Source organism: Callospermophilus lateralis, chromosome 4 (assembly GCF_048772815.1).
Source record: "Callospermophilus lateralis isolate mCalLat2 chromosome 4, mCalLat2.hap1, whole genome shotgun sequence".
Taxonomy (NCBI): Eukaryota; Metazoa; Chordata; class Mammalia; order Rodentia; family Sciuridae; genus Callospermophilus; species Callospermophilus lateralis.
In genome coordinates this window covers 49,551,035-49,569,287 of record NC_135308.1, presented here as the reverse complement: position 1 = coordinate 49,569,287, position 18,253 = coordinate 49,551,035, and the positions used below count along the sequence as shown (strand labels likewise).

The following is an 18,253-nucleotide window of genomic DNA, read 5'->3' as shown; positions in this document are numbered from 1 at the left end:
AAAAAAATTTCACTGTATTTCTGGAAACTACAAGAGCCTTGTGTAACGTCCCCTTAAGGGTAAACTGATGATAAAGAGTACTTTGGGGGAAGCAAATCATGTTCCTTCTGCCCTGAAACCATGGATCAGTATGAGAGAAATGGATTTTTGTTTTTAAGTGTGATTGATACACTGGAAAGCAAGTTCCACAGGGCAGGGATTTTCATTTTTGTCTGCCTATCCTTTTAGTGCTTTATCCCCTTAGGGCAGTGGTTCTCAAACTAGGGGAAGGGGTGGGAAGAGGAGAGGGGTTTTCACTCTTTCTCTACATGTGGCCATGTCCGGAGACACTTTTTTTTTTTTTTTTTTGGTACTGGGGATTGAACTCAGGGGCACTCAACCACTGAGCAACATCCTCAGCCCTATTTTTGTATTTTATTTAGAGACAGGGTCTCACTGAGTTGCTTAGCGCCTTGCTTTTGCTGAGGCTGCTTTGAACTCCCGATCCTCCTGCCTCAGCCTCCTGAGCCACTGGGATTACAGTGCACCACCACGCCCGGCTCTGGAGACACTTTTGATTGTCATAACTAGGGGAGGAGAGCTGTTGCTACCTAATGGGTTGAGGCCAGGGATGATGCTGATCATCCTACAATGCTCAGAACCACAAACATCAGCTCCAAATGTCAACAGTCCAAGGTTGAGAAGCCTCCAGTACCCTAGTGCATGGCTGAGGTCAATGCTTAATGAAAGCATTTTCAAATGAATGAATGAGCCATCCTCTGCTGCCCTTGAAAGATGCCTTGCCCCACTCAGTTCTCCTCCTCTGGGAATAGACAGGAGGGAGAAGGAGACAATGAGTTATAGCCCCACTAGTTTCCTGGACCAACCTGGGAACCCTTGACCTAGGGAGGAGAGAGAAAAACCATGGCCACAGGAAGAATCTGCTTTAGGCCTAAACTCATGCCTGTAGCAGTGTCATGTTAAGCCCCTCTGCAGAAGAAGATTACTCAGCTCAGGCCACTGCTGCCATTGCCGGGAAAGCCCGGCAGTCTCTGAGACTTCATTGTTCTTCAGCCTGGGCTTGGTTGGAGCTGAAGTGGTTCCTCAACCCATGTGCACACCATGAACGCTGCTTCTGGAGTCAGGACTCCTGGGCACAAACCCACCCTGGACCACAGCCCGCTGCAGGGGCTGTGCTAACAGTGCAGGAGTGAAGGATGAGCACACACCAAGTGCACTTGTCTCCCAGGCTTTGGCAGCCACCCACACTGCACACACCCTGAATCTTAGGATCCTCTCAAGACACCTGCTCTGGTCCTGCCCAGGTCAGGCTCTGGTTCTACCTCCCTCTGTCCTTGTCCCCTCCAGCACCTTCTTCAATAGCTGCCCACTCACCAGGGCTCTGGAGTTTGGTTTGGCTCCTTTATCCAAAAGGACCTTGGCCACCCTGTGATGGCCACAGTGGGCTGCGACGTGGAGTGGGGTCAGGTGGTCCAGGGTGATGTCGTCTATCTCTGCATTGTATTGCAATAGAAGTCGGACACAGTCGAGGTGGTCTCCCTGAGCCGCCATGTGAATTGGGGACAAGCCATTCTAGGTAAAGAAAACAACACAAACAATTGCAAGGCTTTCTGGGAATGGAACATGGAAATTCAGGACAATGATACCAAGATCACTTCCCTTTTCTGGCCTATGTGATGCTTTGAAGTGAGTCCTGAGTGAGCTTGGTTCAATCAGGCCTCCCTGCTCCTGCTGGCTCCAGCTACATTCTCCTTTCCACCCAAATACTCCAAGCCTTTACCCAGGCCCACTTTTTCCACAAACCCTTCCCTGACTACCCTGGACCCCTGTGGGCTTTCCTGATGTGTGCCATTCACTTAGACCTTATTCTTATATTTGTCAAATCATGGTTAACTTTTCAGATGTGTGTATTACTTCTCCTTACAGGCATCTTAAGATCAGTGGCTCTGCCTAATGCTTCTTTCTCTTCCTCCCTCCTTCCCTTCTTTATATACACTGGGATAGAATTCAGGGCCTTGCACCTGCTAGGCAAGCATTCTACCACTGAGCTATATTCCAGCCTTATTCTAAATTTTATTTTGAGAGGGTCTCAACAAGTTGCTCAGGCTGGCCTTAAACTTGCAGTCCTCCTGCCTCAAACAATGACAGGCTGCACCATGGCACCCAGCTCAAATGTTTCTTAAATGCCTCCCAGTGCCAAATAAATGTGTGTATCATACTTAGTGGTCCTTAATTAATGTGGTTTTCAGTGAATAAAGTGACAAAGTAGATCTGGATCTGGATCCTTCTGTTCCTGGCTCCTGACAAATGCACTTCAGTGATTGAGTAGGGGCCTGGTTTTCTACTTTGACACATCTTCTAAATTCACCCCAAGGAACAGGGCAGAAGGCCTGGAGGAGGTAGAGGCAGAACTTCCCTCCTGGAAGACTCAAGTCCTCACATTAGAAACTAGAGATGGACCTTTGCTCTGGCCTCTAATGGAGCTTGAGAAGGACAGTTTCATTTTCTTTTTAAAACTTCACTCCCATTTGCCCTAGGCTCTGAAGACTTTAAAAGTCTTAGCTTCTATTGCTTCTGGAGCTAGGATCAAAGAGATAGGGATTGATTTAGAGTCTGTGGGCCAGATCTGGCTTGCAGATTTACCTAGCTTTGTAAACAAAGTTTTGTTGGAACATGGCCACTAGTTTGCCCATGTTTACTTTTTCATTCCATTGGCAGTTTAATCATTGCATCAGAGACTGAAGCCTGTAAAGCCTAAATATTTACTACCTGGTCCTTTAGATAAAATGTTTTCAGTCCTTGATCCAGAATAATTAGAACTTCCTATGTGACAGGTGTTGCAATAAATGTCACACACACTATTGCATTCAGTTGTATTGACATCTCTCTTTTACAGAAATGGGATTTGATCCCAGGTCTGTCTGATCTGGATCCCTGCCTGGAAGATTCCCCCAACAGGAAGGAGGTACACACCTTGGTTTTGGCTTGGATGGGTGCCCCGTGGTCCAACAGGATCTCTGAGATTCGCACGTGCCCATTTCGAGCTGCACAGTGGAGAGGTGTCAATTCGTCCTTTAAAAGACAGAGTGAAAAACAGAAAGCCCAAAAGGCACCCATCAGAGGCCATTTGGAGAGAAGACTGCCTGCAGCATTGTTCTCAGCTGCAGAAGTGCTGATGTTTCCTTTGGGGCCAGTTTGACTCCAGCTTATGATCTTCTCCCGCTGCACCAGGCAGACATGGCAAGATGCTCTGGGAGGCGAGTGGTGTGTCACTAACGGGGTCACCAGGCGCTTACCACTCCAGGTGAGGCTCTCGAGGGCAGAACCCCTCCCCTGACCTGGCCATGAAGGTTGCTGGCACCCACCTTGGTCCTTGTTTCTATCTGGGCTCCCCGGTCCAGCAGGAGTCGCACCATGATCACGTTCCCCCTGCGGGAGGCGATGTGTAGTGGTGTGATACCGTTCTGGAGGGAAAGAAGGAGGGGACAGTCAGGAATAGGCATCCTCTTGAATGCAGCTGGTGCACCCCACTCCCCAGCCCCCCAGCCCTGCAACTGCTACAGCACTGTAGCCATTTTAAACCTACTGTTAGGGCATTTCTCACTGAAGAAAGGTTTTAAAACCTGAGAGGACCTATTTACACTGTTGTTGGCCAAGCCATGTCCCCCAGAGTCACCCTATCAGACAGAAAGCAAGCTGACTATTTGAAAACTGGCCCCTGCCTCTATGTTTCCCATGTTGAGAATCATCAAATGTGGTTTAGAGTTTCTCAAGACAAAACAGGCAGAAAATGAGGGATGGCTGTTTAGGAACCAGTCAGCAAGGGGTTTTATGCCCATAGGCATTTTTGCAGTATGGATGAATTCCATGGTGTCAGGGCAAGAGGCAGGGACACCCAGATTCTAGAAACCCCTAGACTCCCAGACAGCATGCAGAAGACAGGTTACCTGCGGCGTGAAGTTGACACTGGCTCCCCTGTTGAGGAGTAACTGGGCCACGTTGAGGTTCTCGTAGTGAGCTGCGATGTGGAGGGGGGTAAATCCCGTCTGGGGTACAACAGAGGGGGAGAAAACCTGTCATGTGTCTCCACAAGAGAGGGAGAAAACCTGGCATCTCTAACCAAGAATCAGTCTGGGGATCTTGGAAAAGTTGGTAGATCCAGAGGACCTAATACATGAAGCAGATTTTGATGGATGGCCACATCGCAGAATGGGTCAAGGGACATCCTGTAACATGTTGTATTAAAAAACCAGGCACCTGAGTGACCAGTCTCTGCTTTGTGCCCATGGACAAGCCATAGACTAGGATTGCCTCAACTCTGCAGGGCCACTCATCGGAAAGATTCTTAGGAGGAGATTTTAATTCATGGATGGCAAGTGTTATGGGGGTTCCTGATCTTAATTCTAGGGATAGTTTCAGCTTCCTAAAATAGTCTGATGACTCATTTGCTTGACCAAAGGCAGACCTCTGGCCCCTTGGTGGGTCCATTGTTGCCACCCTGTCTTATAACCTCAGACACATCTATCCCTTGGCAGCTGTTTTGGAGACAAAACCCAGTGGCCATGGGTTAGAGTGGAGTGGGGTGAGGGGGCCATGTGAACAATTCGGCCCAAATCCACTCCCACTGAAAGAAAACCGAGAGTCTAAATGTTCAGACAGTGGATCCAACAGTGTAGATGACTAACAAATGAGGCCCCTGGGGGAACCCCTCTTTCTACACTCCAGCCCCCCAAGACTGGGATACCTCCTGCCTCGAGCAGGGGACAGCTGGGGTAAAAACAAAAAGGGGGAAGAAAAGCCCAGAATGTCACTCCTGGACCCAGCTTCACTCTGGCTGGAGACTCATCCCCCGCCACCTGGACATTCCCTGCTCCCTGCTAAGAACAATTTTCTCTGTATTCACGGGGCAGGGGGGCACCTAAAGCGGAGCTGTCTACTGACTGCTGTCTGTGTTGTTACTGGGAACCTGAAGGCCCTGTGGAGCTGGTGCCCAGTATGACAGCTGGTCCGTCTAGGGCTTGGCTCATTCTTGGGAAATGGCTGGGTGTTTGTGGTGACTCTAACCCATAGGCCTCCATGGTTGTGGCCTGGTGTCCCCCAGGTGCTCCTCCTGGCCACCCTCACCTTGGAAAGGACATCTGGGTTGGGGTCATTCTGCAGAAGCACCGCAGCTGTCCGTGTGTCATCGTTGCGGGCTGCGATGTGCAGGGCCGGGAGGCGCACTTTCCCTTTCGTCCCATAGTTGATGAGGTGTGCCACCACATTCTCATGGCCCTGCTGCAGAGCCACGGCTAGAGGAGTGAAGCCATCCTGGCCAGAGGAGAGGAAAGATGGATTTACTCGGACTGTTATGGTATGGATACAGGATGTCCTTCGAAAGCTTACGTGTGAGACGATGCGAAAACATTTAGGGGTGAAACAATTAGGTTATGAGAGGTGAAACATGATCACTGGCTCAGTTCACTGGTATGGATTAGCTGGGTGGCAACTAGGCAGGTAGAGTGTGGCTGGAGGAGGTGGGTCACTGGGGGTGTGTCTTTGGGGTTTATGCTTTGTCCCTCGTGAACACAGCTCTCTCTGCTTCCTGATCGCCATGTCCTGAGCTGCTTTCCTCCTCCACACCTTTCCGCCATCATGTCCTGCCTCATCTGGGCCCTCAGCAATGGAACTGGCTATGTGTGGACTGAGATCTCTCTGAAAGTGTGAGCCCAAACAAACTTCCTCTCCTCTAATTGTTCTTGTCAGGTCTTTTAGTCACAGCAACAAAAAAGCTGAGTAAAACACTGACTATTGGACACTTGCTGTCCTCAAGATGGGACACATACTCTTGCCTCAGGGCTTTTGTCCCTGATGGGCCCCAGCCTGAAGTGACCTTCCTCTGATGTGCTGCTTCTCAAAGCTCTCTTCATCCTCCAAGCTTAGCTTTTAAATGCCACCTATCTTCTCCCTAAAGATTTTCTTGTACCACTTCCTTGCTCTGCAGCCTCACAGGGCCTGTGGCAATCATTTTTAAGCATTTACTTAATTTTCCTTTATCATTTGTTTCTAGTCTGACTGTGTGCTATGAGACATTTTACTGTTCTTTGATTCTTTACCTACCCTCCCTCTCACCCCATCCATCAGTGCCAGAATCATGCCTTAAACATGGCAGAATATTACTGAATACCTACCATATGCTAGAAACCAAGGCAGGCATTTGATGTGAATTACTAATATTGATTCCTTTGGCTGCATACTGAGGGGAACAGGATCCCGTGAAGTGCTGAGGCAGGATACGGCAAAGTCATTGAGTCAAGAGTCAAGAACAGCCTCGGCTCCAGTTAATCCAACTACTAGCCTCAGGATCAGAGCTAAAGTGACTTGTTCAAGGTTGTACCATGGGTTCACGACAAGAGCCTTTCTCATTAGGCCAAGGTAGGCAGACTCGTCAATCAGACATTCACACACCAGCCCCACCCACTAGCCCTCAGCGTTGGTTATCAGCAGGATGACATCTTCAAGTCTGATGTCATTTCTTTCATCTACGTCTGGGCATTGCTCAAGACTCATGACTTTGTCTCTTACTCCCTTGAAGAACCTCGGGACACTCAGGATCGGTGCAAGTGACATGAAGGTCAGGAACACTCAGTGACGCTCTATGTCAGTTGAGATCTCAGATGTAGTCAGGATCCTTCCCAGGAAGATCCCATATCATACGCCCAGGGCACTCTGGTGATGAGGGCATTTTCCCAGAGTACTTACTTCTGTGGCTACATTCTGATTAGCTCCATTTTCCAGTAAAAACTTCACCACTTCCAAATGATTTTCTTGTGCTGCCATGTACAGGGGTGTAAAGCCTTTCTGCAAGCCAAAAGAAGAGGCCATTAGAACTCACCTGCAATGAGGAGAGAGGCAGACGCAGGCGGAAAACTCTCGAAAAGAGGACAGCTCTCTCTTCATTTCATTTTCACACATCCTCCAGGGAGATACCTCCCATCTGTGAAGACTCACTGTCTCTTTGAAACAGCATAATGAATTATTACCAAAGGCCATAAGGTGGGGACGACTCTCCAGGAAGTTTGGGTTTTGCCCCTCACCACTGTCAGTCTGCCCCACTGGATCACGTGTACCCCTTCCATTTCTACTCCTTTCCTTGTTAACCCCCAAGCCTCATCCCCTTCCCCCTCCACACACAGTTTCTCTCCCTAAATGAACCATAACTAAATATTATTAATCAGTTGGTTTACTGGATAGAGATGGGCCTGCAATGCTTAGAACATGTAGTCTAATCATGAAAAAAATAACAAAGAATGCACTCATCCCTGCTTGGATACAAGTTGCTAATAAATCTAGGCTCGGCTACAGTGTGTGTGTGTGTGTGTGTGTGTGTGTGTGTGTCTTGATGCAATAGCTAATGTGTCCACTGTGTAACAGAAAAGAAGAGTGATCTGGGACCAGAGAAAGCCATTACCTGTGACTGAGCGTTGACATTGGCGCCATAGTTGACCAGCTCCCGGACCACCTCATCCTGACCCGCGAGGGCAGCGATGTGCAGAGCTGTGTTTCCTTTCTGAAATGCACAGACAGAGGGACAGAGGAGAATTTGCACTGGACTTGCATAAATGACTATCATAGGTAGCTGAACACGAGTGCTGGTTGGGAGGTCTAGGGGCCTTCTCTTGGGTCAAAAGAGGTAGAAAATGCACATGTGTGTGCTTGGCCTGACATATCTTAAAATAGTATTGTAAACACCAGGAGGAAAATTCTTCTTGCATTTTTTTAATAAAAAATTATGCTGACAGTACACACACAATGTAACTTCTCAACAGCTAATCTTGCTGCATGCAGGCACAGTGCCTTGTCACTGGCTGACAGTGCCCCTTGGCACACACACCATGAGATCTGCAAGCAAACTGGCCTGTGTGGTGTGCTTCCACTACGTCTGGGAGTTCTGGGGAAAGGGAGGCAGCAGATGCCCTGGCTTGATACCCTCAATGCTGTTAAAGGGACACCCACAAACCAAAAGCTGGTCTGAAGGGGACAAAGGTGATGAAAGGATAAGAACATAACAAAATATCAAAAAAAAAAAAAAAAAAAAGGAAAGGGTAAAATGCACTCTATAGTGTATGTAGGGAAGAGAAGAAAAATATGAAAATAAATGGGGGAGTGCCTTCATAGAATACAATCTGGCAAAGGAAAATACAAAGAGAATATTTAAAATATTATTAAGTAAAACATAATGACAAAGTTCTCACCAAACAAGAAAGGAGGGAAAGCCAAAGAGAAAAAAACCCTAAGATAAAATGAGGCACACAAGTGTCTTAAACCTCTTAAAAGATAAGAGCTAGTAGCAGAAGGAAATGAGGCAGGTTGCCAGGATGTGAGTTTAACGTTCAGGTTTTCTGGTCCGCGGCTATCCTAGATACTGAACCACAGTTCACAGAGGAAGTGCAGGACCAGCTGTGTCCATCTGTGTCTAGCATGCTGAAGTTCCCTGGCCGGCCAACCCTTCTGCCAGGTTCCTCCTGACTCCCAGGAGTCCTGGGCCCAAAAGCTACCACTGTCTCTCCCAAGGGATCCTCTGCATATCATGCACTGGCACCCCTGTTCAGGGACATTCTGGGGGACAGGCTCCAGTCAGCATGTCTGTCAAGTAAAGTGGAGAAAGCAGGACTACAGCCAGACCCATCTGTCTCTGTGATACTTAAGTAGCAGAAATGATAAACAGCCTATTTTTTTATAATTCATCTGGCCCTTTGTATCCCCGGTTCCATAGCCGCAGATTCAACCAACCTTACGTTGAAAATATTAGGAAAAAAAATTGCATTTGTACCGAATATGTACAGACTTTTCTTGTCATGATTCCCTATACAATACAGTATAACAACTCCTTACCTAGCATTTACATTGTATTAGGTATTATAGAGGTGATGTGAAGTCTGTGCGAGGATGTGCTTAGGTTATGGGCAAATACTGTAGCATTCCATGTCAGAGACTTGAGCCTCTGTAGATTTTTTGGTGTCTGTGGGAGTCCTAGAATCTGGATACTGAGGGACGACTGCATATAGTTTTTAAACTAAACTCCATAATCATATACTAATCCATTTCTGAAAATAAGAACTGATGAGAAGCAGGACTTCAAACCTAGCCCTTGCACTGCAGCCACCTGTCACCTGCAGGCAAAGCTTCCTCACTGAGGTGGGCTTGAGCAGCTCAGGACCCAGCTCCACAGACACATAACCACTGTTGTCCAAGTGTTCCCAGGTAGGTCCCCTGTGGGGACCTGGGAGCTGGAAGTTTAGATATTCATTTCTTCTGCTTTATTTAAGTATCAAAGTTTGCATCAGGCAGGAGATTTTTTGTTTGTTTGTTGCCTCCCAAAGTCCCATTTGATAAGCAGAAGGATTCTTTCTCCAGGATCCATCAGGGAATAAATGCCAGAAGCGAATGTATAGATGCTAATTAATAATTTTTCATAGAAGTCCAAAGAGATTATGTTAAAGGCTTTGGCACTTGGGTCCTTTTCATTTGCTGTACTAAATGAAACAGGGCTGCTGGCACCAGGAACTTTTCTAGAAACCAGGACTCAGAGCTCCAAGTGGAGCATCCCTGCCTCCCGTGAAGAAGGACGTGTGTTCTATCCCTTCATTACTGAGAACCCACGTATCAGGCCCTGGGCCAGGCAGGGTAGAAACACAGGGGTGACTGAGACTCAGGTTCTCTGTCCTGAAGAGGCAGACCTCAAATGTTTCTTTCCTGCCTTTTCTGAGGAGAGCAGAACTTTCTTTCTACCCATGAGGAAGAGAAGATAGTCAGCTGTGGAACCTGGCTGTGAGTCTTGGTTCATGTTGTGTGGGCGGAGGGCAGCATTGATAAGGAATAACACCAAAGGGAAGTCCCTTCCATCCCATCTGCACACACGCACACACACACTCAAGAAGGCTTCTGGCCCTGGGCTGTGGGGGGCAGGAGGAAGGAGGTTGCCATCCTCTACATTCTCCCTCAGCATGAAAGAATATGACCGTGAAGGCACGGGAAAAAATATTTAGCTCTATTTTGATCCACAAATATCTAATTTCTCCATTTTCAGGGACTCAGAGCTCATAGAGGGGAGGATGGTTGAAACAGTGCTGAGTGAATTCAAGTGGATGGAGAGACAGAAGCACAGTGAGGGAGAAGGCTTTTGTCCGTGGAGATGAAAGCTTTCTCGGTTCATTAATAGCTAAGGTGCTGAGCTCTGGCCTCTAAGGGATGGAGATGGGAGGGTGGGAAAGCAGTGCATTTGCTTTATGCTTTTGAATTTCTAAGCATAGCTTAGGAGTCTAGATTGGTTTTGGCTTCTTGCTTATTTTTTTTTTTTAAATCTTTCTCAGGCTTGGGAGATCCATTACAATTCCTCAATCTGTTACGAGTCTTCCTTAGCCCACAGTTTGAGTTTTACCATTTTTTTTTTCCTCCTCCCTCTGCATGGCATTCCAAAACCATGCTGGCTCATAAAATTTCTATAAATAAAAGAGACACACCAAGTGTTCATTGCAAAATAACAATCAAAGGGGGGAATTTGGAAAGAGCAAAAGTGCTGAAGCATAATGTTTTCACAGCTCTTGGGGAAATGCCAGGGAAGAGCGGCTGCCCCGGCCCACACAGAGCTGGTCAGATGGTACAGTGCTTGCAGCCAGGTATGTGAGAGCATCAAACAAACAAACAAATATATAAAAATAATTACATCCTTTCATACTTAAGAGCAGAGTGGAAACAATTGCCACTTGTCCTGGGGTTACCAAAAAAATGCCCATATATAGTCAGAAAGAGCAACTCAGTTTATTTTATCAGAGAGATCCTTTCACATTGGAAAGATGACATGAAAATTACAGAATTTTACCTTGAGATCTGATTCTACTTTCATAATATTTTGGTAGTTCACGTCATACCCATAAATTATATCTGTTCTCTACACATTGTTCTTCTGTGTTCTCTGCCTGAGAGGCAGCAAAATGTGTGCTGCACAGAGCAGAAACTGAGGCTGTGTGTGAGAGCCCATCTAATAAATAACAAATGGGAAATGAGCTGGGGAGAAAACTCAAGCATAAAACATGAGAAAGTAGCGAGAGAAGAGAAAGGGGAATTGAGGAGATGGTACTTGAGCCAGTAAAAGGAGATTTTTTTTTGTTTAGTTTTGTTTTTTAAAATACTGTCTATATCCTGATTAATAAACAAGATGCCTGTATATAAGAAACAAAACTTATCTGGGGGGCTGAGAGTGTAGCTCAGTGGTAGAGCACATGCTTAGCATGCATCTAGGTTCAATCTGATTCCCAGCACCATCAAAAAAAAGTAAAGGCTCATTGAATCTTTCTGGAAACAGGGTCCTGTGTTTTCAGGTGAACTCAGAGAACTGAAAAGTGATCAGGATAAGACAAATTCAGAAGTGCATTTAGGATTGTTTCATGAAGGGCTGGTTTCTAAGACAGTTTGGGACCATATTAAGGGACCAAGAGATTTGAATTTTTGATGACAAGTGCCCCCACTCCCCATGAGACATACCTTGGTTGTCGTTTCTAGAATGATTTCTTTGTGCAGAAGTTCAACCACCATTTTCACATGACCTTCTTTAGAGGCCAGATGCAAGCCATTCAACCCATTCTGAAAAGAGCAGAGAGGTAGGAAGGTGTGGTTAGCGGGAATGTATATTCTGTACCCTGGAAAGAGGCCCCACCCCAGTCATGAGGTATACGAAGGAGGAGCAGGACAGAACTGGAGGAACACAGAGCAGAAATGCCCCAGACTCCCTTAGTACCTCTTGAGTAGGAGTATCAGGAGCAGGAGAGCAAAGAAAGAAAGATCACCACTCCCCAGACAGAAATTGAGTTTTGTAAAGTTCTCCCCAAACCAATGGCAGAAGCTTCAAAATAAGATTACTGGCAGTCTTTAGGCATTGGTATGTTTTGGAAGTGTTCCCCAAATACCTATGTATCAAAGGCTTCGTTGCCAGCCTGTGGTGCTATTGGGAGGTGGTAGAAACTTTAATAGGAGGTGGGGCTAGTGGAAAAAGGTTAGGTCACTAGGGGCATGTCCTTGAAGGGCATATTGGGATACAGGTCTCTTCCTTTTTCTCTTTCACTTTCCAGCTGCCCAGAGATGAGCAATCCTCACTACCATATGTTCACACCATGATGAATTGTGCTGCCACAGGCCCAAAGCAATAGGGCCAAGTGACATGGACTGAAACCTCTGAAACCATGAAGTAAAATAAACCTTTTCTTTTATTAAGTTGACTTTTTTCAGGCATTTTGTCACCGAGACAGAAGGCTGACTAACACAAGCAACCGGTTTAATGGAAATGGTTGATACAGCATCAGTTCCCCGGTTAATTTTCATAGCAGCAACCAGAAAAAACAAAGAGGTAATACCACTATGCATCAGTCAGCTTTGCATCACTGTGATTGAAAAACCTGAAAGAACAACTTACATGAGGAAAAGTATATTTTGGGCTCACAGATTCAGAGATCTCAGTCTATCATCAAGTAACTCTATTCCTTTGGGTCCAAGATGAGGTAGAATCCCATGGCAGAGGATAGCTGCTCAGCTCATGACAGCTGGGGAGCAGAGAGAGTGGGGTGAGGGAGAGAGATGAAGCGGCAGGGAAGATGAACCCTGCCAGGGCACACCTCCATGACCCATCTCCTCCAGTCAAGTCCCGCATGCCTACAGTCAATCACCCAGTTCGTCCATTCCAAGTAGGATGAACTGATTAGAGCTCTCATAATCTAATCATTTCCCTCTGAATATTCCTCCATCAACACCAGAGCTTTTGGGGGGGGGCACCTCATACCCAAACCATAATACAGTGTGTCCTCCATATTTGCAGAGACATGCTTGCATTACTAAATGATCAACTTTGAAATAAGGTCTCATATGAGAACATGTATTGCCACCCACCTAGTTGTATGACTTCCTTGATAGAAAAATTGGTATTAAAATAGCCCTTTTCACAATCTGCCATTTCAAATATGACCAAAAAAAGCCTGCTTGCTAGTTTAGTTGTAGGAAAAACAAAACAAAATACATTTTTCATGCCCAATCGTCAGCTCACAAAAGCAGACCTCTTGCTAACCAGTGAAAGTTCTATCCTGTCTTGTGGAGCTACCACTGTGCTCTAGGGAGAGTAGCCGGGCTCAGGATGTATTCCTCACTCTCCTGCTTCCTAGTCTTCTGATCCTTCTTTCACTTAAAGGTCTTGAAACTTTCTGGCAACAGCTGACATCAAAGAGTGCTACTGAGAGCCACAGATAATTCCCACAACACATTGGAATGAAATTTCAATTCCAGTGGATGAGTAGATCATGGCTGGGTTCAGAAAATGATTTTAGTCAGTGAGCAATCTCCATCCCCTGCTTTTATTTTGTTTTGCTCCTCGCCTCCTCCTTCCCTGCCAATAATTCTCCTCTCCCCTCCCACTCCTTCCTGGCTTCCGTTTTGATCAATTTTGTTCTAGCACCTTCTTTTCCCGGGGATACCCCTGAGTCACTGCAAACTTTCAGCTAATAAAAACACGCCCACCAACACAATGGGGGCTTGATTCCTGACAGTGTGATGTGAGGGATCTCTGACTCACTGTCTCTGGACATTTCTGTAGTGTCACCTGAATTTCTTAAGTTCCACTCCTCTTGGGACAGGGCATCATTTCCAGAGATTCCTGTTAAAGCAGAGATTTGCTACTTGGAGGTGGTTGGGCCTCAGTCCATTAATGGACTAGCCATATTGCTTTGCTTATCAGCCTAGGAAACGCCATTGGGAATAAAGCCCTGATGGGAAAAAGGAAGGAGAACTAAATTGACTTCATGCAAAAGCCTTCGACGGGGGCAAATTCAACAGGTGCCTAGCTGGGTGTGGTGGCACATGCCTGTAATCCCAGCTATTCATGAGGTCAATACAGGAGGATTGCAAGTTTGAGTCTGGGCTGGACAACTTAGTAAGACCCTGACTTGAATTAAAAATAAAAATTAAAAAATGGATGGGGCTATGTAGCTCAGTGGTAAAGCACCCGGGGTTCAATCCCCAGTACTGCAAAAACAAACAAAACCAAAAGCAGCGACAACAACCAAACAGGTGCCTTGAGTGTCAGACAAGAGGGGAGGCTGCAAAGGGAACCTTTACCTTTGTCCTGTTTAGATCAGGTCTGACCGCACCTGGAGCAACCAGTGAGTGCGGATGGCCACATCTTCGCCCAGTAATACAACTGGTTTTCCCAGGATGTGTCTGTGTGTGTATGTGCACAGGTAGGAGGTAGATGTGTAGGGCTGATGGGAGGGACCCTTCATTAAACACTGCCTAGTGGAAATGCCCTTCAGTTGCCACTAGATTTCCTTCTCCCGCAGATTCTCTAAACTATACAAGGTAGGGTCCAAAGCTGTGTGAATTCCTCACACCCCAGTGTGAATGAGTTTATCAGATCAAAGATAGGTCAGAGCTAGTTTTCCTAACAAAGGGAGAGAGTGCTGGAAGGCAAGCAGCAGTTTGTTAGAACAGGAAGCTGGGGGAAATGAAAGAATGCTGGACAGATGCTAACCCGTTCCTCTCAACTCAATTTGCAAGATACAGTTCACAGAAGAGCAATCTGCCAAGTGAGGGGTTCTCTGGGAGGCCAAAGCCTCCCATTTAGCCACTCCCTGCAACTCTGCCACTTGCAACTGTTTCCTGGGATAGGGCTCATGAGAGGAGTTGCTCCTTATTAGAGCACAGCTCCCTCTGTGCGGTAGCCTCTAGCCTAGAAGGTTCCAGCACTGAAAGCAGGCGCCCTGGGATTACATGGGAATTGGCGGTGGGGTTTGTGGACGCTGGAGCAGCTGCTGCAGTCTGCATACTGCAGGAGACAACTCTAGCTGGGGAAGCGGCCAACGTAGCCTTGGTGCTGACGGCTGGGGTTTCGGTGCCTACTTGGGCAGCACAGTCACAGTGATGGGCATTTGTTGGTCCTGAATGCCTTAAAACTGGAGAGTTGGCAAGCCAGGGAGAAAATACCTCATGTTTACCACTAATGCTCTGGGGTGGCTTTCCCCGCTCTTTGGAGCCAGTGTCCAAATCTCAATCCAGAGGGATTCTAGATTCTGTCTGAGCAGAGACTATTAGAATCCCAAGGAATACCAGAGATCCATGAATTCTACCCTTTCATGCAGCTGAAGAAATTGAGGCACAGGACAGTCAAATGATTAGCTGAAGTCACACAGTCTTTCTAGGCACAGCCATATATAGAACTAGTCTGGGTTTTCCAGAGAGAAAGGGTTTTTTTTTTTCTCCCCCAGGAGCTACTGTGCTCCCTTCTATCAGATGATGACAGCTTACCTTCCCTTTCTGAGCTATCAAGAAGCTTAGAGCAAACATTCAGTTACAGCAATCATCCCCATGGACCTGACTGAGAGCTCTGCAATCCATCTCTAGGATTTTGTTCATTGCCCAGGTCCACGGAAAGCCCCTTTTCTTTCCTCCCTGGATCACAAGCCTTCTCCTGGCAGACAGTGGCCATCTTCCACCCAAAAGGACTCATGTGATTGGGTCTGCATCTCTCCTAGTTTGACTTACCCTCCATCCCAGATCCTGGGTCAATGATGTCTTCTCCTTTATGACTCTTTCTTTATCTTTCTTACTTTATTTTTAACTTTTTTTGTGTTCCACATAGTCTCCCTAAGTTACTTCCATGTCTCTTCCACGTGGTGATCTGAATTCACCATCCTCATCTGAGCCAGGAAGGTGGTTGGGCATGAGTCCATTAATGGACTACCTGGCACAGTTAACGAGGGTGTGCAACAAGGCCCAGGAATTTAATGCATAATAAAACCCACTTGTGCAATAGGCCCATAATGATCATTTGTCTCAATCTCATTTATATCCACTGCTCCACCTAACATCGAGACATTTACTCAATCCAGTTCAACAAACACATGAGACCCCATTGTGCCTGACAGTGTGCTACAGATGAATAAAATACAACTCTTTTCTCTTGAAGAATTTGGCTTTGAAAGACAAACAGATGCATACAAAATAAATGCAGAATCATAAAAAAAGCTCCAAAAATGGCACGTGTAAGATTAGCAGTAACACAAAGGAGTAAGAAGCTCCTCTGTCAAGGAGGCCAGAGCTTCACCAAGACTGTTTCAAGGCCCAGGAGCCAGCCTGCAAACACTAGGGTTGCAAGTTCATGAACAACAGCAAGATGAGAAGCCATGTCTGATTTTAAAATCTAAACCCATGAGCTAAGATTTTATAAACTGTTCTCAGTGGTTCTCATCCAGTGCATCTGAATTCAACAGATGCACAAATACCAGACTTAAAGTGGCAAGTTTTCACCAGCAACAGGCCTCCTTAGGTATATGACTGGTCAATAGATATAAGTTATCATTGTCCAGAAGCTGGAGTTGCTGAATGCCTGCAAACTGATTTTCCTATATCACTGTCTTATTCAATGCATAGCTGCCCCACACAGAGACCACTTCCCCAAAGAATGTTCACTGATAAATAGTACATTTAATGCTTTCCTTTTCTTAAACAGATTTTTTAAATTGCTGAAATGAGAATGGGAAGAGTGCAAATTATGTGAAGCATTTGTTCTTAGCTATGACTATGGACAGAGATGAACTGTAATTTACCACCCCTTCAAAACCAGGAACCATATGTTTTATTTTAGTTAAGTCAAGTGTAAGTTGATTGCCAAAAGGAAAAGGCAGACTGCTGAATCTTGCCTTGCATCTTTTCAGCTACTCCATCCAACCCTCATAGCCATTTCTGATGCCAAACGGCAGGCAGGCTGTTGAAGGGGATTACAAGAAGGATAAATCACACGTTTCTCAAATAACAGGGCATAGAAGATAAGCAAAAATGAAGTGGAGAAATATGAGAGTATGTGCTTGGGCTAAATTAGAAGCTAGGGGGAGGCAATATCCACTGTGGCTGTTTTTCACCCACACAGGTTTCCCTGGAAGAAATCATTAGCTTGCTAGATTCTTCTTCCAGGCTCCTCCTTCTGGGACTCCAATTGCACATGTGTTAGACCCTGGACTTTGTCCTGTAGCTCTCAGCTGCTCTTTTCTGTTTTTCTTTCCTCATTCTTTCTCCTTTTTTTTTTTGTTTCAATCTGAACAATTTCTCTTGCCTTAACTTCAAGTTCTTTGATTCTCTCCTTAGCTATGTCCAGTCCAGATGAACCTATTGAAGAAATTCTTCATCACTGAGAAAGAGGTTTTGTTTTGTTTCGTTTCTTTACTTTCTAGGATTCCTTTTGACTTTCTTAGCATTTCTGTCTCTCTGCTACAATTCTCTATCACCTCATGAATGTGATCCTCTTTCCCTACTAGATTCTGGAACATCTTAATCATAGTTACTTGAAAGTCCATCTGATAGTTCTAGCATCTTGGTCATCTCTGAGTCTAGTTCTGTTCATTGCTTTGTCTCTTGACAATGGCTTGTTGTTTTCTTTATCACCCCCCCCTTACTTGTGTTTTATAATTTTTAACTGAATGCCAGATAGCATATGTAGAAGAGTATGAGAGATGAAAGTAAATAGGATTTACAGCTGAAGATGGACAGATTTCTTCATCTGTGACATTGTTAGAATGGGGTGGGAAGGGCGAATATCATTATTACCTTTGGCATATCACAACCTTCACATTCTTTTAGAAATAGGCTGCTGTTACACCCTGCGCTTTGCCAGAGGGGTTTCTGTGTATCTGATTTCCTTCAGCTCTTAGCTTTCCGATATGCCTGTGCCTCTCTGAACAGTTCTTCTTAATATGAGGTGCCCTTACCCCTCTCTGAACAGTTCTTCTTAATATGAGGTATGCTCTTTCCTAATCTGGTGGCTGCAGGTTAGTTTCCTTTTGTCCTAGTTCGGCTTCAATCTTGGTAGGCTCTATGCACTGGACCTCAAAGGTGTGGCTTAAAAAACAAAAACAAAAAAAAAAGGGGGGAGCATCCCTTCCTCTCTTCTCTGAAGCAACAAAACCTACCTTGTCTACATTGGTCTTAGGTGGGAATTTCTTGTGCAGCCTTGAGCAGAAGCAAACCTCTGCTCGTTACTGATGAGGGATCCTGGGCCTATAATAGTTCCAGGCCCTCCCTCAGGAGTACAGGGCCTTTGTTCTATGGTTCTTGTAGCAGCAATGGACCTTTGGCAGGAATTTTCCTATCCCTCCCCAAAAGCCAGGGTAGTCAGTTTTTATTCCTCCCTTAAGAGATTGGACTTTGGGGCCTGTTCTGAAAGCAGGGGGGTCTGTTTTTGCTG

General features: G+C 45.9%; 1 protein-coding gene across 3 annotated transcripts in view; it reads right to left on the bottom strand.

Annotated features, from left to right (window-relative positions):
* The window catches only part of Ank1 (ankyrin 1), a 98,351-nt gene that overhangs the window by 59,100 nt on the left and 20,998 nt on the right, over window positions 1-18,253 (bottom strand). For all 3 annotated transcript variants that reach the window (XM_076853808.1, XM_076853809.1, XM_076853810.1), the window contains exons 3-10: window positions 11,524-11,622; window positions 7,451-7,549; window positions 6,742-6,840; window positions 5,125-5,310; window positions 3,948-4,046; window positions 3,366-3,464; window positions 2,974-3,072; window positions 1,375-1,572 (exon numbers count right to left, since the gene is read on the bottom strand). In XM_076853808.1, the coding sequence (XP_076709923.1) occupies window positions 1,375-1,572; window positions 2,974-3,072; window positions 3,366-3,464; window positions 3,948-4,046; window positions 5,125-5,310; window positions 6,742-6,840; window positions 7,451-7,549; window positions 11,524-11,622 (978 nt within the window). The remainder of the gene's footprint in view (window positions 1-1,374; window positions 1,573-2,973; window positions 3,073-3,365; window positions 3,465-3,947; window positions 4,047-5,124; window positions 5,311-6,741; window positions 6,841-7,450; window positions 7,550-11,523; window positions 11,623-18,253) is intronic.